Raw genomic sequence first — 23109 nt, forward strand, 5'->3', positions numbered from 1 at the left:
GAAATAGTCTGCCAGCTGAGTGCTCCAGAGAACCAAGTCATAGTAAGAAATCATATTAATGTGCAAGAAAGACTAGAAGTACTGCTGGGAATCCTGATCCCAAAAAGCACTTAATGCCTGGGAAGTCTGGCTGCAGAGAGTGTGAGGTTTCATTCATGTCACAGGACACAAAACCCAGAGTCATCACTGCAGAAGTGAGCACTTCTCCCACCAGCATTACAAACAATGTGAATAAAGTGATGGATCCAGGCATTTCTTCCACTGGCTGCCTAATTTCCCATATGTGCACCTACCTAAGGGGTTTCTGACTTCAGCAGGAGCTACTGGGTGTGCAGCAGCTCTAAAAATCTGCCTGTTCACACTGTGGGAGCCTCATTACAGATGCTTATGTATTTCAGGTCTTAGCCATAGCTATAGAAACACCATGAGAAGGACATGTACTTTGTATGCAAACAAACATGCCAAACACTGGGACAAAGTGTCATCCTCAAAGGCAAAATGCAGGAAAACTGTTCACAAAATCCCAAAATGGTAACGTTCAAGAGGAAGTAAAGCTGACAAATCAATCCCTCTATCCAGCTGTGAGTTCTGCAAGAAGCAAGTTACATCTAATGATTGATCAGCCCCAGAAAACTACAGTTTTTTTGGGAACACCTAGTCCTTCCTCTAGATGTCTTTGGAGGAAGTTCCCTAGCCTGTGGTGTTTCACTCTCAGTCCCACCAGTCCTGGTAGCTTGTTTTTTCTGGCTAACTGCTCCTGGCCTTTCCTGACTGGAGATTTTATTACTCACAGTACATTAAAATATATAAGTTCCTAGAAGTTTCTGAAAGCAATGAGTCTTATAACCAAATGACTGCCAACAGGGTGTAAAGGCAGAGAAGGTTGAGGTGGGTTAGCACCTCTAGGTGGATTCCATCCCTCCAGCAAGGCATCCCTGCCCCAGTTGCTTTCTGTCTGGTGGTGCACAGGTAGCAAAACCACTGAATTTCACCTGTAAGGAACATCTGAACTAATAATAAATAAAATAATTTGTTTCCGTTCCTACTTCTAGGACTACAAAATCATCTGTCAGGTTTGATATAAGGTTTCTATTAAGTTTCACTTTAAGTTGCTTAAGAGCTCCTGCAGGAAGTAATAATTTTTAGAGACTCCAGCCCATTCACACTGAGATTTTGGTAAACTTTTCCATTGCCTTATCTTGGACATCTGGATCTGGCCCTGAGCATTCTAGGTCACACTGTGATGTGACACTAACAGATACACAGAGCTGTGGGAACTGGAATCACTGAGGTTTGGAGAACAAGGAATCTGCATTCTGTGGTGATGGTTGGTGCTTTATGGATCTACACAATGATGGTCCCTTTCCCTCTCTTCCCCTGCTATGTTTGGCTTTATTAGAAGTCATGTCCTGGGGGCGCATTGTGTATTTTTGGAATCTCTGTTTCTTCATACAGTGCCAAATTGTGTACACAGCTCACCCCATGAGTTCATTACACACAGGTGGTTTTACAGAACTAGAGTTTAGATTCAGTTTGGACTGTTTAAGGGAGGAAGATTAAAGTGTCAGTATATGCAAATTGCTGGTTAAGAGATAAAACTAACAAGTTATTTAGCAATGTCATTTCTGAAGAAACATCTCTTGCTTCAGCACCACCCCAGCAAAAAAAAAAAAAAAAAAAAAAAAAAAAAACCAAAAATGTCAGAGTTGATACCAATACAAGGATTTTTTCTTACAAGTAAATTGGCACAGTTCTTAAATGCATTAAACCCTTTGCTTTTGATTTGTTATGACTCCTTCAGGAAGCACCTCAAGATGTACTCCATATCCATAGACCAGGTGAATCTATGTCCTGAATATATATATGTACAGTAGTTTCAATAATCCACTAATATTTAGACTTACAGCATGCCTATTTGTCTTAGCTTTACAGAAATACCTCTTTCCTGTTATATATAAGCTTTTCTCTCAGTTGTTCTAAACTTACTAAGAATTCTCTGCTCTAACAATAGTAAAAATGTCTGTATGTCACTGGTTCTGTTAATTCTAATGATTGGTCCTAGGCTGTTCCTCCCCTTCCTTTAGGAATGGTACCTTCCAGTCTCTCCATGTGCATGAAAAGTGACAAGCATGGGTCCCCATATTTCTACTTATTGGGCCACCCTAAAGACACGGTTTGTAAACTCTGCATGTATACTATCTTTCTAATACATTTTGTTTCTCACAACTGTTTAGAGAGTATTTTGCAACTTCTTTTTATATGCTAGCTCCCTTAATAGTTTCTACAGTATTCAGCTTTTCTTTCATAACTGATTATCTAAAATATCACAGCAGCTATGCATTCTACAAATGTATTTTAATATCCTAAATAATAATGAGTTTTGCATGTTATACTGCTGCTAGTGCATAGGTCTGCTATATTTCCACTTTTTCTCATTACAAAAATTTATCTTCTGAATACGACTTTTCAAGTAGAAAATCTTGAACTTCTGGGTTTAAGCCATAATTTTCCTCATTTTTATGGCATTTGGCTTGCAAAAATATTAACAGTATGAAGGTGGAAGTTAGGTGCTGATCTCAAACTATATTTATATGCAGCCTCTTAAAGAAATAACAAATGTAAAATTGGACACATTTTGAAATGTGCTGTAAGGCAGTAGTCATTTATTAAGCCCTGTAGTTATGCTGAATTTACACAAAGCTCTTTGCTCTTGATTTCCAGCAATTTTCTTCAGAGAATCAGATCCAACTGCACAGATTGTTCAGATACATCTAATTTGTCATACAGAGTCAGGGCCCAGATATGATACCTGGAAAGCAAAGGAAAAGAAAAACTTGGTTTTTTCTGTTATCCTATTGATTGCTGTCATCACAGAAAACACAGCAGTGTCCAGATGCATTCAGCTCTGCCTGCTGCTGACTTTGCACAATGCAGTACGTTTGCTACAATTATAAGTACAGTCTCACACACTGAAGTAGACAGATTGGAAATAGAAAGGGAGAAATATCCAGAGATGTTCTTCCAGCCTTTCAGTTTCAAGCAGCTCCTCCAGTATGATGCTTACAGAATTTCTGCCCCCAGCAACCAGGCACTAAACTGGGATTAAGTTATCAGTCTTGTGCATGCAAATGCAGATAATCTAACCAATATGTTTCCAGTTAGAGTTTATTTCCAGTCTGTGTTGATAAATAAGATTTTTTTTGAACACAGACACATCCTTATGCTTTGCTGCTGCAGAGCTGGACACATCTAAAGGCTATTTGGAAATGTTCCCATGTATTTCAAGTGTGTATGTCACCATCACCATCAGAGACCTCCTAGCTGCAAAGTTCCTGCATCATATAGAAATGTTAATTCCACCATTTCTTGTATTCTCACCTTACCTCTGTTTAATTCTTCACTGAATGTAGCTCAGAGAGGTTAGATAGAGGTTAGAGGTTAGATATCCAGGCTGGCATTAAGGCCATTTTACAAGTCCCAGTGTTCAGCTCAATGAACTGTAGGTCAAACACAAATTCTACACATTCATACCCTCAAATTTCTGGGCATCATCTTTATTTTTCCTCCTAGAGAAAAACATAACAGGAAATAAGTCTTTTTCCTGAAATAAGTAGAAATGTAAATCCTGTATAAATATAGCTAGTTAGTTTTGCAGTCACCCAGCTGTGAATGATTCTCATTTCTTTGGCAGGAAGTGTTGCAACAGAATTTTTTTCTCAGTGTAATGTATCCAGAAAATCAAAAGAACTTCAGTTTTGGTCAACACTAAAACTGAAATACTTGCTTGATAAAAAAGCAATTTCATGTCAAATGAAAATATGTTTGTTATAAAAACTCTCCATTTCAGGTATTTTTAATGAAAGAGTTTGGAGGGGAAGAATTTTTCTAAAGAGCCTGTTTTGATGGGGCTTACCCAAACCAAAAATACGGCTGTGCTACCATTCATTAGAGTACTAAGCAAGGAGTCAAATTTCCTGAAGCAGAACAGATAAATTGACCATTCTAGTAAGCCTTAGGAGGGGCCCTACCATAACATGATAGAGCAGTCTGTTATAAGATCCGATCTCACCCAAAGGAATTGTTCCCTTTTGTATAAATAATCACTTCTGGAAGAGGATCATTAGGCTTACTTGAACTTAGACATACCACAGGAGAGAGACAGGTGGTTTGAAAGGTACCTCCAGATCAAGTGATACATGCCTGTGCTTCCTTGCACCACGGGCTTGGTAGCCCTTACTAGTGACCACTGCATTTATATTTGCAAAAAATAGATTAAAAATTGGGAGCTTATACTGTGGGGTGATTCTTTGAATACAGTTGTATCCTTTAGAAGATGCCAGTTTGCAATCTGCTACAAACTGATTTTTCTAGAATGCCTGAAGCTTTTACATTTGTCTAATAAATAGTTAAAGCAGCTTGGCCTATAGTTTGAAGCCAGATACTCCTATCTGTTCAGAGTACTGATCAGATAATCCAGTTCATCGCATTTTTAATGCTCATTTTATAAATGTCCAGAGTTGAGATTGGGTGTTATTTGAAACTTGAACTACTCCATATATCATTTATCTGATGTGAGTGCAAAAATCAATAGCCATTTTGGAAAAGTGCCCTTTCTGCCTGTGACCACCTTGGTGGAACTGCAAACATTAATTCATATTCCTGCTGCATTTCCAATACCACCTTCTTATTTCTAGCAATACCAACCTAATTTCAGGAACCTGTGGTGTGTAAAAAGAAAAAAAAAGACTAACTAAATGAACCAATACACTGGTTAATAAAATTGGTCTAAAACCACCAGGCAATTTGAATATGGGCTCCCAAAGGTTCTAGAATGTTTTATTGCTATGGGTAAAAGCTATTCAAGGGCAAAAATTAATATTAAAACCTGCTTTACAAACATGTCTTTAGTATTTAATAAATATGTAGCAGCTGGCAGAAAAGTAGAACATCTTTTTATTAAATAACAGTGAATGTGGATGTATAAGTGGGTGTATATAGTTATTTCTGTCTTACAGCAAATTTCTGTTTCAAAAGATATGCAGACCTTTATCCCTTGATATAGAAATAGAAAACACAGTCTTGAAAGAAAGAGGGACACATGAGATGACACTTTCAGTTTTCTGGCAATGACTTTGAGCTTCCAAGAAAGCAATACCTCACTTTTTAAATACAAAAATACTGAGTCCTAAATGTTGCTTTGGCAGTTCCACTCCCAGTGTATTCAGGCCAGTGTAGCTGAATAGTCTAACCCAGGCTTCCCCCATCTGTATAACAGGGATAGTAATATTTACTTGCCTATCTCATGGGAGTGTTATGGGGATTAATTATTTAATGCTTGAGAAGCACTTTAAGATTAAAATTCCTAGTTGACTATTCAGTATTATTACTAAAGCAAAACCTTGCTAATCCACACCAAAATTGGCAGTGTCCCCCTCCATATCTGAGGAAAAATTTATTAATAAGGTTGTTGAGCCAGTTCTCTTATAATTAAAGCTCCATTATTCTAATATAATATTCTGGAGTAGATTTAATAATATGGTGTAAAGTGTAGATAATTACAACTAAACTACAGTGAATAAAACAGATGAACAAACATTATCCCAGGTTTGGTTCACATAAACTGGCAAGCAGACTTCCCAAAGGGCAAAGTCCCACCCACAAACCTTTTTCTAACACTTATTTTCATGGCTCCCTGTATTTCCATCCAGTTGACAATACTGGAAGATAGGCACCCAAAATACAGGACCTGAGAGAACACAGCCATACCTCTGTTTCCACAACATCAGTTTTTCCTTTCCTCATGTAATCCAGATAAGTAGGTAAAATAGGAATTCAGTAACACTTACTGTGTCTCTGCAGTTTGCCATAGGACTAAGTCCAGCGTTCTGCTGTTGCAGCACAGTATCTCAGAAAATCCCTCTCCTGCTGCTCATCTCACATCTCACATTTGCCATAGGCCCCAGTTAATCACAAGACTGCATCACTGCAGCTTGTTCTTACTCAGAGTTAACTTCCCCACGTATCTGTGATGGCATCCTTGCCACAGGGAGCTATGGACCAAAGGGAACAGTGTGAAGGCACACAGGAATATTCCTGTATCCTGTATCCTGTGTCAAAGAGCCTCGCCAGTGGCCTGACTCGGGATGTTCAAGACTAAATTAAGCTAACAAGGTTTCTCATGATCTCTCCTCATTGACATCAGAAATATGATGACTCTAAATGATCACACAGAGAGTGACACAAAAACCTGTTATTCCAGTCATTAGGGAGGCAAAGGCAAGCTCTGTCCATAGAGGGACTTGCACGTCCTGCCCCTGTCCTCGCTCCACCATCCCATGGTGCAACTCCTGGCTGATGCTTTGTGGCCTGACCACAGGGAAAGGTTAGCAGAAGTCATGGCTTCCGTCAGATTTCTTAGAGCTCCTTATTCCAGCTTGGGAAAAAAAAAACAGAAAATAAATGTGGGGTTTTTTTTTTCTTTTTACTTTGATGATATGAAGTAACTGTGACTCTCCAACCAATGCTTAACAAACATGACCATAGAGAGTGTTGAATTTTGTTGAGCAAGAGCAACACAGATATGCAACCCAGAATTTTGAACAACTGGATTTTCTAACATGTAGTTTGTGTTTACATATTAGGAGCTGGAGCAGTGTAAAATTCATTTATTCGTGCATTTTCATCTTATCATAGAGTTTTGAGATAAATTTGTCTCATTCCAAAGATATCAGATACTACAACAGCCCTGAGTGCAGGTGTGGTCCCAGAGTCAGCTCTGCACCCTCATTGCCTAAAAACCCCCAGTCTGAAAAGAGTTTGCTGAAGAGACACTAAACTGCTTCTGCAGCTTCTGCCCTAAGCAGAGCAGGACTACTTATTCATGGGCTTTGTGACTGAGTTCAAACCCAGTGTTTTGCTTAAGATCCTGCTCTCACTCGTAGAGTGAGAACCTCAGTGCCTACCAGAAACAACATTCTAGGAGCATTTCATACACAGCCAAAATGCTCCTCGCTTATTAAGTAAATTTTATTTATTATCTACATGCTTTTAGTAACAGCTATTTGTTGACCTGACTGAATGTGATGCCTACTGTTAACACCCATTTTAGCTATGATAATTCATAATTTTAATATTTAACTTTAATTAAGTGTGTAATATCCAACTCTTAAATTATTCAGTCTCTGCAGAATGTTTTTCATTAATACCACACATTTTATTAACATATTTATGAGCACCTTTTATGACTTAATTCTATTAATAAAAACTAATTTGAAAGTCATTATCTTTTTTAATTATACAGTAACTTCCAGTGTAGTTTCTCCAGCTCCAGCATAGCTGTGGGAGAGAACTGCTGGGGTTTCTCCAGTTTTACTCTTCTGCCTGATCATACAGGAAAAAATAAAACCTTCTCTATTGACAGGTTGAGTATTGCCTGAGTAGCTCTGATCTGGTAAATATGTGAGATGCTCAGCACTTCAAAAAGGGCACCAAACCACCTGGAGGATCTATTGAATAATAATGTGTGGTTAGAGCAGCATCACTCAAGACTGGTACTTAAGCTGTCCACACACTTAATATTGACATCAGAGAGGAGCTTCCTGTGGAGGGTAAAAGCCCCATGCAGGCTGCTACTCTTCACTTTGGCTCTTTCAGTATTAGTAATCCTGCAACATTTATGCAGATGGATTAAGCCGATTCAAGGAAAAATCTAATTTACCAAGTGTTACAACCTGTCCCTGGAGGCAAGGGTAACTGCAGTTCTTGTTAATAGATGCCCTGGGGGGGATTAGAGTGAAGGAACACTGAATGATCAGCATTTATAAATATATATATGTATATATATATATATATATATATATATGTGTGTGTGTGTGTATATATATATATATGGTTTAGTTTAGAACAATTTGGTTGAAATGGAAAACAGATATGCAGACATTTTGGCTATTATTACCTATAGTAATATAACAATGTAAGAGCATAAAAATATCACTTAAAAATATATAAGGGGAGGGAGGGAGGGAGGGGGGGAGGGAGGGAGGGAGGGGGGGAGGGAGGGAGGGAGGGAGGGAGGGAGGAAGGAAGGAAGGAAGGAAGGAAGGAAGGAAGGAAGGAAGGAAGGAAGGAAGGAAGGAAGGAAGGAAGGAAGGAAGGAAGGAAGGATATAAGGCATGACAGCCACCTCTCATGTCATTGTTGCTGAGCCAGTTATGCCCCATCAGAAGGGATGAATAATGTGAATGTCCTGATACCTTCCCCAGAGGGGTTTTACAGCTGAGCCAGCTGTGTAAAGGAGGACATTGGCATGATAAAAAGTATTATCCCACCTCACAGGATCTGCTTCTTATCAGCATCTCCTCCTGTCTGGCTCAAAACCTAGCTTGTCCTAAACAAAAGTTTGTGTACACCTGCTTTGCTCCTGGGCTGTGACCTTGCACACCCTCAGCAAAGCACCTGCTGCTTTTGGAAATGGACAATTTTTTGAGTCATTAACCATTAACATTCCAGTCTCTCACACCACATTCACTCTGACTGGTGATCACGATGATTTAAATATTTAATTGATAGGACTGTTTATTAGAATCATATCTATAGAATAAATTAAACTGGGTCTTGGAATGAGAGGTAAACTGTGTACCCATAATCATCTGGCCTTAAGATTTACAGCCAGAAGACTATTACAGTAAATTAGTAAACTGATTTACCACATTAATTTACCTGTTTCTGAAATACAACCTGCTTGTAGGTGTAGCTCCTTATTTTTTCCCCCTTCCCATCCTGTGCTTTGGATAGCTTTTTCCTGCATAGAAAAATGATCCTTTTTTATTCTTGCTATTGTAAGGGCAGTGTCAAAGTCCCAACCCTGTTTTAAGGTGTGGGTGATGATGGAGAGAGCCAAATGATGCAGAGCTTAGGCATTATTACAAAATCACAATGAATTATTTATGGATGTGATTTTTATTTAAGGGGTGAACATGGCAGAGTCACCAGGAAAGGGCTAAAGCAGCACTCCAAGATATCCAAGACAATCCAGGCCACCTGCTCTCCATGGCAGAAAGTCTGGGTGTTTCTAAATTCATTAGTTATCTCCTGTGTCAACCTGAAAGGTTGCAGTGGCCTGTTTTCTAAAAAGGACCTGATGTGGGGTGATGGGTGTAGATCTCTGTGTTCATCCACTCAACTTTGATCCACAGCCCCCAGTAATGTTTCCCATAAGGAACTCCCCAACTTTGGTTGTGTGCATGTTCAACAGAAGAGCAGACCTCTATTTCCAGAGGTCTTTTGAGATACCTCTCTCTCTGACTCTGTGAGGCAATTAAATTATTATCTCAAGTGGTAAGGACAGTAAAATGCTGGTGAAACAGTGCCATAATTAAAGAACTAACTCAGGAAAAGGGATTTACTGATAATGCCCTGGGTATAATAATGTAGGATCAAAACCAGTGCAGAATAATAATAGGAACCCTCCAAGTCAGATGAGTTACTTCCCGTGTTTCTTTGTTAACCATATTTAAAGACTACATTACATAAAAAATTGAAAAGTGCTTTCATACATAGTGCTTGCTACAGATTAAAGCACACACAAATCAATGTGTGTGGCTTTCTTGTTTCAAGAAAACATGCAGCATTTTTCTAAAGAATTTTTAAACTTTTTTCCCTTGCAATATACAGTTTTCCTCTCTTTTACCGAAGTTTAAATTTTTCCTTTCTCTCTGTTCCCTTAGCTCCAGCACCAAGTAAGCTGAGCTCCAACACCAACACCTGAGCTTCTTTAGATTTGGTCTTCCAGCATTACTAGCAATCTGCTCTTTCTGAATTGTTGCAATAATTCTAAAATTAGATCTCTGAACATGAAAGCACTTCTCTAAAAAAATCCCTAAGCAGAGTACAGAAAAGGTGATGAAAGTGAATTTTACCTGAGATGAGATCATTCAGTCTTATTAAATGGCCCTTGCAAGAACTTTATGAACACTGTGTCTGCTGCAAAAAATATTTAGGGCATCTTCCATTTAATATCTAGGTAAAGTATACAATGGAGGATGGATATACTGAACCCAAAGGAACTAAATGTTTGCTCATCAATAATGACCAGGAACATGAAAAGAAGTAGGGTACCTGAGTATCAATGGCACTAGGAACTGAGCCAGGCAGGATGTAGAGCTCTGCTTCCCAGCATTGGAATAGGTCAGTGGCTGAATTTTCTGGATATAAAATTAAACATTTCAAGTTTACAGAGGAGATTGAAGTGTTCATTACCTACACTTACATTCGTATCTCTTCAGTTCTTGTGGACACCTGCAGAAGCCATGCCACCGATAGCTCCATGTAATAGGAATAGTGGCCACCTTTCCCAGTATTAAACCAGTGACAAAAACAAAAATGCACAATGACTTTGGGGACAGAAAAACTAGGTCTGGCATTGTTTCATACCACAAATACCAGTCTTTCTTAATGAATCATTCTGCTCTTTTGAAAATGCCAAGCACAAAATATAGAAGTAAAAGATGCCAGGATTCAGATGCATGTTTGTTTTCCCGTAATCTTTTGTGACTTGTAAAATAACTCTGATTACCCTGAGCAACCATCCTCAAACTTTGGAAAAACAAATGTGTGAAGCCAAAAGAACTAATTACTAAAAAGTAGAAAGATTCCATTCTCGAGCAAAGCAACATTTAAAGTTATATTTCTAAGGTACTCTAAGCATTCAGAGTCAGCATGACATTGTTGAGTACAAACAGGCAAATGGGTATAACAAATACGACTACATTAAGATAGCAAATTAGATTAGGTTTTCATTTTATCAGAAACAAGACTTCAAAATACTAAGCTGATCACTTAACTGCATGTGTGAGAAAAGAGAAGTAGTTCAATTACTAAAATAACTGAGTATAACCTGGGTTTATTTTTATAAATGTATATGGCATGTATCTAATTCCTATACATAGAATTAACATTTTGCAGCCATAGCACACTGCCATCATACCTTTGTAAAGCATAAGAGCAGTACTAATGATGGAAAAGCTGTCCCACGTGGATGTGCCCACAGTGACTGAGCAAAGGAAGTACCATATCCCACCAGAGGGCACCTAAACCCATTGGTGTTTGCTTCCAGCACTACTTGTGTTCAAGGATCTGAATGTGGATAATTTTAGTGCAAGGGGAGACAAGCCAAGCGTAATTTTAAGCCAAGAAAAGTGCAATTTGTGAGAAAACATTTGCATAGCATATTGAATAATTAACAGGAATTACAATTATAGCTAGAAGTAGAGGCAAGCCGTAAGGTGGGGGCAGAGCCCATTGCCACTCACTTTCTGACAGAGGCTGGGGGAAAGGGTGGCATATTGTCTCACATTTCCATAAGGCTCATAGCTGAACAGAAAGTCCCAAGAGCTTTTCTAACCATGAAATCTTCAGAGAATCATTTATTTCAGGAGACAAAGGGTGCTGTGTGTTTGGGTTGTGGAAGTGTCAGGATAAAAGGTTGAAGATTCTTTATATATTCTGAAATATCCCTCCTTAAAGAGTGTTAAAGAAAAGCTTCGGGAGACCAATGCAATCAGGAACATCAAAGACATGTCGAGCTATAATGAGAAAGACCCAAATGCACTCCTGGTGCAGCACTGCCAATATTAGTGGATACTCACCAGGGGACAATTTGTCCCATTTTTGTTATTAGCAGCATCTGTAAGACCTGCTTGCCACCTCCTGGCAATACATAATTGCAGATTTAAAAAATGGGGGGAAAAAATAAAGCACCATATTTTTTATTCAATCAAACCCTTTTTGATTCCCTAGGAAAATAATTCTGGGAAGGTGTGAGAACAGCTGCTTAGCATTTCAGAAAATACTTCATTCAGGCTAATGAAACTGTTCAAAGCTTTAATATATTTTACATTATTCATATAATTTGAAAATTAAAAAGGCTTTGAGATTTTATTGTACTTAAGTAATAAAATGTGATGTAATTTCTACTCTTACTACTAAATATTCAATAAATTCATATTATTACTTTATAGATAATAATACCTGATGAAAAACCACACATCCTTGATGAATTACTAAACAATTATCTAAAATATTTTGATGCTAAGGGAGAACCTAGCCACAAATCAGAGGTCCATGGACAGAGCTCTCCTCTCTGTTAGGACTAAAGCCAGGGTTCTTTTTCTCATGACTCAGCCATCAGCAAGCACTGCATCCAGGTAGAACAGTTAAGACAGGAGCAAATAAACTCATGAGAGTAGTACCCTCATTTCCACTCCATTGAACATGTGAGAGCTGACAGAGCAAAACAAACAATTCATGTATGTGGCAGCTCTACCTCAAATAAAAAAACCTTTAGACAGAAAACTTCTGCTCCTGATGTTCTCCCTGTGTCACTCTTCCTCCAAATTCGTTGTGTTCATCTCCCACTTGTCCTCCCACACACTCAAGATCTTGTGTCTGTGGTGGCTCTTACTCAGTTAGCAATTTACTCCTTTGCCTGGGAGTTATGCGAAGCCGGTCGTAGGTGAGTCATTCTTACACATCCCATGGAGAAGTGCCACCAACTCGTGTTACAGTAGCTTGTAGAAACTAAAAGCCGCCCAGTAAACACCTACTAAATTACACCAAACGAAATGCCATCACAGTGACAGATTATAGTGCTGCTCCCAGCTCATTTGTCTTGTCTAAATTAGTGGGTCAAGGGAGACTTTCTCCCTTCAAAGAAAGAAGGCAGGCATCTATTAGCCTTTGTTGAGAGGTATACATTTGAAAGCCAATTTCTCTCACAGTAAGGATGTTATCAATGGTGATAAAGTCAGAAACAAGTTCAAAACTATGTTGTCCCTAAATCTCTCCAGCAGTTGCAACTGAATGCAATATTCTACTCATCTGCTTGCAAGTTGTTTGGGCATAAGTCATTCATGCTCTGTTAAACAAATACTTTTGTCAGTTCTTCACAAAGGTGAAGGAAGAAAAAAGTAAAATCAGTGCTCTGTCTCTGGTTTAGTATGTTTAAAAAATGCTTTGAGATACATTGGAATAACAGACAGTAAAAGTAGGTTATGTTCCCAACTAATTGAAAGGTTTTATAAAAAGCCTTAGATAGACCAACAGAATAAAAATATTCAGAAATATTAAAAACTCTCTCAAAAATGTAGCTAGAAACTGAGTATAATCATGAAAATAAATTACTCATTTAACTGCTCTGCAGGATAAAATTTTACATTTTTCTCTTGTTTGTATTTGTTATGGAGAAGCAATTATTTTAGTGCTGGTTGAACAAGTCCAAATGAACATTTATGGCTTGAACACAGCTCTTTAAAAGGGCTTTTTTCTGAGCAACAAATTACTTGCATTCCTGAACTTTACTCTAGTAATTTTTAATGTTCAAACATTAAAAACATGTTAATTTTATAATGTTCAAACATTAGAGGGAAGTTGGCTACAATACCCTCACATGAGTATTCTCCTCACTAGCGAGTGAAATATTGCAACAATGGTTTGTTGACATTAACATCTACCAAGGCTGACTTTCTATATAGTGGCATTTCATTTGAAAGACAAGCAGGTTAGATTGGCTTTGGCTGTCTCAGACTGATGGTACTTAAACCTTAAAGAAAGTAATTTTCTTCTTAATTACAAGTGCTATATTGCCAAAGAATAAAAATGATAGATTTATTCCATGGCAACATTGTTCCATAACCACTGGAAATACAACCTATATATAGGTGCTTTCCCAGCAAGTATTTTAAACATAGTGCAGCCAGTGACCCACCTGGGATTGCCCCACAGCCAAACCTAAAAATCTATATAATAAACCTAAAAAGCTGTGGCTACAAGTTTTCTTACTTAGTCAGCCAAGCTGTCTTTTACTTAGGGTTTTCTGGGGGAGAAATAAAATCCAGTAATGCATATAATATGGTATGTGTCAGTTTATAGACACCTATATATCATATATCAGTATATGTAAGAGATATGCTGATTCACTTTTGTTGCAGTCTGTTCTAACACACTATGATTTCTCACTACAACATTTGGTTGTTTTTTCATCCCCTTTAAAAAAGAAAGTTGAATAAATTCTGTAATCTCCAGGCAATAAAGCACTAGGCCACTAACCTCCAGGTCTCTTCACCAGAGCATCCTACAAATAACTGGTACCATATCATCTTTGTGCCTCAGAGGAGCCACAAGATGTGTTTGCCACCTTGATTTTGAATAATGCCCCTGCAGTTTGTCCTCCTGGAGAAGCAGCCGATTTGAGCATAGTGGTATCTTTTCCACAGAGACAGTCTTGTTACCCAAGAGCATCTTGCTGCTCCGGGCTATTTGGTGTTTTTATGGGTGTGCAGCAGTTCCCAAAGGAACCGGTTATTCCTGTAATCAGAAGCTCTCACAGGCTAACATGAGATTGGATAATGGCCCACTGCTCTTCACTGACACTGAAAAACTGTGAAAAATAACATCTCATGGACAACTAGGAAAGACTGTAGTTCAGACAAATACATTGGTCCAACCCTTGGCAGCACCTCTACCCAGGGTATGAGTGACAATGCCATGGAAATTATAAATTTAATTTTCCAAAGTTCAGGGTGGCTTCTTCAGAGTTTGCTCAGGTACCGTGCTGGTGCACATAGGCAGCGTTATCCTGAGTCCCAGGATAATTTTAGTGATTTGGACTCTGTGCATGGTCCCTGCCTCAAGTATTAAATAAAATGACATCCCCTGCATTTCAAATTGAAGAAGAGCCAGAGTGGAGTCTCTGCTTTCCCCATCAGGCACAGGCTGTGGTCCTGTACCAGGCTGGTGGTGCAGAAGAACAAGAGTAAAGAACAAGTCCATCAAATTCAATGCTTTCTGTGGGCAAACTCCTAGGAGCTGATCACTCTACATGCACGAGTCTTCCTCTTATTTTTTCATGCTTGAGTGCCAAGCTGGGAGCAGATGGTACATTAGTCACCCTTAACTGGAGGGTAAGAAAGTGTGATTTCTTTTTTTTCTAAATTCAGTTGAGACCCTCATCCCATTTAGATTCCCAGCTCAATGTTTATTTGTCTTACACAGAACTTGTACTTTCTACCCCTCTCAAATGCTAATCCTCTCCACACATATGCTCATTATGCAAAAGCATATGACAAACACCATCTGGGAAAATAAATAGCTCTTCAGCTAACTGTGCTGCTCCCTCCCTTTACGTCACCCACCTCACTATTGTCTCTCCTATTTTTATCTGCAAGACAGCAATCACTCAATCCAGCTATTAACTTAAAAGTGATGTTTTAGTCAAGCAAGCTGCAAATCCCAAGCTGGGCAGTAGAATCTATTCCATTTTTCAAGACAATGTGCATCTCCATGATAATTTAAAAGCAGCCATAGCACTGAGAAAAATGCATGTTACTTTTTTACAGGGCAGTTGATATCACTGACAGATACTAGTCCTGACCTTAAGAAGTCTACCTTGTTTTTTTAGCTAGAAGGTTACATTTTCTCCCCCATAAAATATGCAGCTCTTGCCACAAGTTCTACCTTGTTTCCATGGATTCCTGAGACAGTCCTCCATCTCTGACAGGTTATTCCTCACACTGTTCAAAGCCTATCGAAAATGGTGCTAAATAGGGAATGACATTAGCCAAGTTCAGTGATTTCTCTAACCTCTAAGTAGACGGGTAAGAATAGGAGCCATGCTGTCCTTAATCATGGTTGATTTGTTTTCTGAAAGTTAATCAAAAGAAATGAGTATGTATACACAAGAGAAAGGCATCCCAGAATATTCTAGTTTGGATTAGGAAAATCATTGTGATTTAGCAAAGGAGACATTTATTTAGCTAAATTAAATAGGATCTGCATAAACCAACCATATTGTGTTGAGGCTAAGTAACCAAGAGAAATTGAATATGTTCAACCAGGAGACTCAGCAGCTGATACTGTGATATAAAGGCAGAGCTGTGTAAGTACCCTGTAAGAATTGTGGGGCCATAAACACCGCAATACTGTATCTGTTTAGAGAAAATATGAGACAGAATTCAATGATGACCTTATCTAAGCTACAAATTCTTGTCAATTATTATATGCTTGTAGGGACATGTTTAATAGATGGCAGAAAGTCCTTTTCATTTGTCCTCAGAGACAGCACTGATATTGCCCCGCTAAGAAATCCATTATGCAGCTACAAAAGAGGCTTTTTGATTTCATGACCACATGCCTTTATTATTTTAAAAATAATTTAACATAGGCAGATGAAAGTGGAATCTGTATGAAAAAAAAGAGTTGGGGTGTACAACATTTGCAGTTACCAGCTTTAAGGTTCTTGTGTCTCCTGTACTTTCTTTTTTTTTTTTTTTTTTTTTTTGTGGAGAGGTTATTTTCAGTTTTCTCCCTATTGGTTCCACAATTGAGGGCGTTTCACCTCCCCTGAAGCAGAGGGGTTTAAGGCTGGTACATGGTTTGGGTATCAGTGTTGCTCAGAATACATCTGTCTATGCAATACACCCTGTGCTGCAGGATATGCCCTTAACGCTCTTCTCTTTGTTGTTAAAACAGACGAACCAAACTGCTGGAGTGCTCCCTCTGCCACCTCCCCAGGTCTGCCGGAAGTAGCTCTTTCCCTCGACGACATAATCTCACCATTATCTTCATCACACATAGCCCCACCCTCTGACCCTTCTCACCAGATAAGCCCAGAGCCAACATGGGATATCAAGAGGGAACACGATGTAAGGAAACCAAAGGAGCTTTCGGTGAATGGTCACAAAAAGAAAAGGTTAGGAGAACAAAGAGAAAGGTCAGCAAGTCCTAAAAAGGTAGACAGGTCAAAGCACGAAGAGGCTTCTTGGAAAGGATATTCAGGAGGCAAAAATAAGACCACTGATGGTGGCAGGCCCACCTCAGAAAGCAAAGCGGTGGGACACAGCATTATGATCGAGGCTGGTGCAAGAGAGCACCTGTGTGCTGGAACCAGTGATGAACAGTTTGGGAGGCTGAGGAAGCCAGAAAGCAAGAGAGGAGGATCTCTTAGCAAAAAAGATCACAGATCCACAAACACCAGTGAGAAGTCAGCTGCAGCACCCGACCATGTCAAGACCGATACAGGAGCTACCAAGACTTACAGTAGCAACCGCTGCAGCTCGCCTGGAAGTGATATGGACCACAGCCAGAGGGACCCTGATGGGAAACCCAGCGAGTTCCCCAGGAAGGGACATCTCCACTCCATTAGCACTCGCAGCACCAACACCACAGTTCGAAAGGCAACAGTCTCTCCAGGGCCATGGAAAATCCCTGGCTCAGATAAGCTACCAAGCGTCCTGAAGTCTGGTACTTCTGCCATGAGCAGATAAGCAAGGGACTGTTGCCCTCTGTCTCAAACTGACGCAGAACATTCTTCTTAGTTTTTGTCTCACATTTGTTTGTTTTAATTTATTTTAACTATCACACATATACACAAAGCATTGAGGAATGAAAACATTAGTGTGTAATTCCATGACAATGTGCACAGTATCTAATAAGTTCAAAAGCATATAGTCAACACAGAGATTTAAAATCGACCCTAAAGTCCCAGTTCCATTTTAGGGACTTTGGCAGCTATGGAAGAAACCAAAACAATATGAAGGACAGTACATCAGAGAAGGATAGTGCAGTGTAGCTTTAGCATTTTTTTCCCACTGCATGAAGGACTTGGATTTCATTCAAACTTTATATCAAGAAACTGGAACAAGTTAGAGCAATCACAAACTGGAACATCGCCTTAAATAAAACTGCACGGAGCAAGCTGAAACCGAGAGAGGATCTTTTCATGGAGCTAAAATGTTGTAAATAAATTGTTCTCGACATATCTAGACAGGGGTTAAAGGGTTTCTTTAAAGCATCGTTTGGAACTGTACACCCATGACACGTCTCCACTGTTAACGCTTTGGGATAGTCCACGTGGTACCCTGTAGAATAGTTCACTGGGTGCTACGGGAGGAATGGGGAATCCAGTGGATTAGTTTCTGTGATACCATTTCTACTGCCATTTTTGTGAACAAACCATGTTTCTGTACATTGGAAAGGAGTTAAGGTGGAGTTGTATTTGCAAATTATTCTCAAAAGTGATTTATTACAGGTTCCCCAAGTCCTGCGAGGTAGCACACAAACCAATTGGGCAGGCTCAAACCCTAGGCATCTGCAAGGCCCTTGCAATGAAAGGAAGAGTGCTACAGAGAAAAAGCTGCAGTTTCCTTAAGGAAAGGCCTTTCCTTCCTGCAGAAGATGATAGCATCACTTATCAACAGTGCTATGTTTCATACCCATCTGCATTTACTCAGGACACTCTCACCTCTCATCCCCTCAGTTTGGCAGAGCAGGTGCCTTTCAGGCACACGTCAACAATAATTAGACTGGTTTCTGAAATACAGTTGTCAGTGTCCTCATTCAGTAAATTCAGTATTTTTCCATTTTTAAAATGGTTTCCATTTTACCATTTTTTTCCTATCTCCTTTTTTTTCCTACTTTTTGTTTTTATCTTTCTTGCTTGTCTGTTTTGAATTTTAAGCCTTAAGTGCCAGGTAAACATTCCAGTCTGCCTTCACAGGAAATAACTCCGAGTTCAGTCAATCAGTCATTATCTTGTTTCAAACAGATGTGTGTGTGTCTGTGTAAGTGTGCGTATGCTTATTCGTCTGTCAAAATTAAAACAAAATCCTGGGCAATAATACATTGGTAATTAAAAAAAAAATCGTAAAGCTACTGTCAAAAATTCATATTTAAAAATTATTGTTCACTAGCAATCTTAGTTCCTCACACGCTCTGCTGAAAAATTAGATTGAGATTGGCTTTGTTCCAAGAAATTAGCACATTACTGTATGTCTCAAACATTGCACTGGACTGCGAAATTTATAGACATGTTTCTTCCTGTCCAATTATTTGAAAAGCCTCAAGTCAAGGATTTTGCAGCTTTCAAACTTTTTTTTAAGAAAAATCCATTTATAATTTCTAAAAAAGCACAAATCCATGTAGCTGTTTATAAAACTCTTATTTAATGGGAAAAAAAAAATCTTTATCCCCTGAACTAGAATCCAATATAATTTGCCATTAATTTATTGAATCTGATTTTGGACAATGCTTCTGTAGTGTAAATGCACGTCCCGGTATCTTATTTTTATGTATAAAGAAAGCAAACAATGAAATCTGAAAAACAGTTGAGATTATGCTTGCATAAACTCTAATTTGCACAGTTCACAGCTACTCCTTGTGCAGTAATTGCTTTATGCGGCTGTAATCGATAACCTGTGAAGACAGCACATCATCTAAACCCCATTCCAAATAATATTTCTGTGTAGTGTTAGCTGTGAATTTACCTTGTACAGCTCTATCTCTATAAATATAATTCCATGTATTAATAGTCACAGAAAGGCTGTAAGTGAGCAACTATTTTTATGAAACGCACCACTATGGATAAATTAACTTTTACAGAAATCTTGTTTACTGTATGATATTCTAAACCACTGTCAAATAAAATATATATCCAAAAATCTTTCATTTTTTAATTGTATATAGTTTGTGTTAATTTTGAGTAACATGCTTCAGTGTTACCCTGACAAACAACCATTTTCTTGCATATGAGTAGAGTTAATTAGCTACTGCCTTATAAAAAAGGAAACAGACCGTTTTAATTTCTCACTCCAATTTATGAATAAACATGTAAGTGACCAAACAAATTTTATAATGGCAAGTCAAGGCCTATGGGGCAACACAGACACAGAAAAATCTCATCCTTGGTGGAGAAACCTAAACCTTTATTCTCCTTCCAGTCCCTGGAGGCACAGGATCAGGGTGGCCAGAGTCCCAGCAGTGAGAGACAACTTCTGAGAGTACATCACATATACAGAATTAACCTGAGCATAAACCGTATTTGCCTCAGAAATTGGGCAGTTCTAACTAGCCCTAGAAAGGTTTTGTTGACAAGCTGTGTGAAGGGGGCACAATTACATTTTCAATTTATTTTACAGAAAAAAATGTTTCAAAAAATCGTAATGGTGTAAAAATATTGGTAACCAGCCAGCCTCTTTTGGGACCAAATCCACTCCTCATTAAATGTTCCTTACCTCCAGTTAGGCAAAATAAACCATCAGTTTATAGACTCTAGACACTGTAAGATGTCTACCTGGAAAACAATCAATATTTTTCACACAAATATGACATTTTTTTAAATAAGTATTTCTTGTTTCGTTAAAATGTAATTTTCTTCAAAAATAATGTTTTTTCTTCATACAGCTTAATTCGACTTCTGCAGAACCTTGTTTTTTCAGATTAATGTTCCCCATAGAAAATTTCAACCAGCTGAACTAATAACATAATTTTGCATTACAAATAACACATAGAAAATATGAAGCATATTTAATACTCAAAAATAATTTGCTACTGTTTAAATAGCTACTGTTTTCATGGCTGGAAATCTGGGTGTGTGCCTGGTTCAGACCCAGAGGTATCACAGGGAAGTGTGCTGAAGCCTTATGACATCATCCAGTCTAACTTTTTCTGTTAATAACATGTCCTTTATCTTTTAAACATAGTAGTCCAGCATTTGCATTGCTCTGCTGATATTATGACACCTTCTAATATCTCTTTTTCATACCTATGCAAGACAAGGAAATAGATGCCTTCTTTGATGCAGATTCTCTGCTCTAAACTGCAGTGCAACAGTGTAAGTAAGCCTGCCAGCCTGTGATCACCAATGCACATTTGGGCAGGAGTTTTGACAAAAAACCACCAGAGACAGATGTAAGTGCAGCCCTTTTCTTAACCATGGCAAATGTGGGCTCTGCAGCTAGCTCCTTCTCCAAGCACTTCACTGCTTTAGGCCATTCACACAAATTGCAGAGCCTGGAAGAGCAGACCTTCAAACAAATTTAATAAAAAAGCCAGGAAATTTAGTAGCTCCTACAAGATCTCACCAAAGATGTCATGTTTTCTTCCAGAAAGCTGCTGGACGGACAGCACTCTGTTCAGTTACAACAGAGCATAGGTTGCACTGGTTTCACTCCACTGTACTCCCCTAAACAGGAGGGGCATTTGTAGCCCATATATCCACTTATTCCTTGGCCTCAGTGATTAGACTGACAACAATTTAGCCCCAGTGGGGATAGCTGCCTGCTAGAAATTGATGCAGAAGTTCAAACATGGACCCATTTCTTCCCTGATACTTTTCATCTGAACATGCAGCCAGCCACATTGCCAAAACCTTCTCATCCCCATCAAAGATGAGATTCCATCTGATTTGTGCCATCTCTGCTGAACACAAACATCTCATGCTTAGCGCTCTCTACATCCCATGTGCTCTCATCACCACCAGATTTATTCTGAATCTCTTCCTCCTCAGCTCAGGTTCTTAATCCTACCTCTGAGATAAGTGCTGCTGCCATTCAGTAAATCAAATCTTCCATTCTCCATTTTCTCCTTCTGTCCCTCAGAACTTGCCTTCCTTTTGTTCCCTTGTTCTTTTGGCCCTCTGTCACTGTCTGGCATCTCTCAACCTCCACCTGATGTGTATCAGCAGCTCTACATAAGATTCCTCATCTAAGAAATGTCATGACCAGTTACACACGAAGTCATTAACCCACTCCTGGGTGTCATACAAATGTAAAGACACACCCAACACCTTGCACTGAAGCCCAAATCACCTCCCTTGTCCTCCAGATACCACCAGTGGTTAGACATACTAAGACATACTTAGTCTACATGCAGCCAGTAACTACTTTTGCAAGTACAATGTTTTATCTTCTTTGCTGAATGTGTGTACTGATAATGATTCAAGCATTCAGGCCAGGGTTTGTGGATGCAACATACCAGGATCTCTACTGGAAGTCTCCAAATTCATTTTACAAAGTCAAGGACAGGCAAAGCTGCAGGCACATTTCTGTCTTAGCCCTGATGCTCTTTCTGTACATCACTGCTGCCACGGAAACCTGGGGCCAGAACTGCAGAGGTAAAAGTGGAAGAGCACACCTCGGCAAATGAGGATGTCAACCCTCCAGGTTTCTCCTTGCTTGGAAGGAAGCCTTGCTGTGAAGTGGAAAAGTTTCTTAGTACACTGTCATGGAGCTCAAAGCTAGAAAAGGCTTTGGACTTGCCCAGGGATCTCCGATCCCATTAGGGACTGATTTCATGTAAGTCTCCTAAAGAGCCCTTTCCCTCTTCTGTCCCCTAGAAGCTAGGATATTTTCTCTATTTGCTGCTAAAAAGGCCACACAAGCATGGGAGGCTGCCTACTCTCCTGACTACTAAGGGCTGGGAGAGAATTGCCGTGACTGTGTCCCACAGGACTCCCGCCCTCCACAGCTAACAGACTCCAGGACCCCCAAGGCTCTCTCACCATGTGTCAGTGGCAGGGCCCGGAGAAGTGGACATTCAGAACCAAACACTTTTACCTTCACAGCTGTCATCCAAACAGTCAGTAGCTTTAAATAGCCATCACTCCCAAAGGGAAATCCGGTGCATATCTGGACAGAAACAGCTGTGCTTGGGCCAGGATTCACACGTCACCAGCGCCCCAAGCCCTTCACAGGTCCCCTGTTCAGCACCCAGAACTGTCCTCTCCCTTGGAGAAGGACACCCAGAACAGCCCCTGCCCACCACCCAGATAAGTACCTGTAGGCTCTGCATAGCCACCAGCCTCCTGGAGCCAAGGCACACATGCTCTGTCCAGCCTTGAGCCTTCTGGAATATTTTTCTCAATATTTCTAACAGCAATGATGTGATCACACATTTATCTCCATAGCTGACACCTCAGCTTAGAGCAATCTGTTTTAAAATGTCTTGTCAAGACACAGTAACATAAGCATTATCTCTGAATTATAGCCAATCTAAAAATTATGTTGTGCCCTTCCTGTCTTTAGTGCCTCTATGGCAATAAGTCACTCTGCCAGTTCAATTAATCGATAAGGAGAGTTTTGCTTACAAGGTAGAAATATGTATCCTTTAAATAGCTGGGGGAACACCAGCGTACAAAGACCCACTCCCACACAGGGGCCTGGAACACCATCTTCCATTCCCATTCAGGAACTGCCCAAATGCCCATGTTTGAGTTGGATGGCTGCTGCTCTCAGGAAAAAAACAAAACACATAGGAATGCAGACTACTCCAGAAAGCTAT

The 23109-nt window shown here is 39.4% G+C and overlaps 1 protein-coding gene across 12 annotated transcripts in view; it reads left to right on the plus strand.

Annotated features, from left to right (window-relative positions):
- Positions 1-19495, plus strand: part of MAGI2 (membrane associated guanylate kinase, WW and PDZ domain containing 2) — a 709198-nt gene extending 689703 nt beyond the window's left edge. For 8 of the 12 annotated variants that reach the window (XM_068189604.1, XM_068189603.1, XM_068189594.1 and 5 more), the window contains one exon: positions 16525-19495. In XM_068189604.1, coding sequence (XP_068045705.1) covers positions 16525-17318 — 794 coding nt within the window. In that variant the 3' untranslated portion in view covers positions 17319-19495. Of the gene's footprint in view, positions 1-1801; positions 1839-2062; positions 2174-16524 lie in introns of all 12 variants that reach the window. The other 4 variants (XM_068189601.1, XM_068189598.1, XM_068189600.1 and 1 more) reach the window with 3 other exon arrangements.
- Positions 19496-23109: the final 3614 nt, after the last annotated feature.

This window comes from Anomalospiza imberbis, chromosome 5 (genome assembly GCF_031753505.1).
Source record: "Anomalospiza imberbis isolate Cuckoo-Finch-1a 21T00152 chromosome 5, ASM3175350v1, whole genome shotgun sequence".
Taxonomy (NCBI): domain Eukaryota; kingdom Metazoa; phylum Chordata; class Aves; order Passeriformes; family Viduidae; genus Anomalospiza; species Anomalospiza imberbis.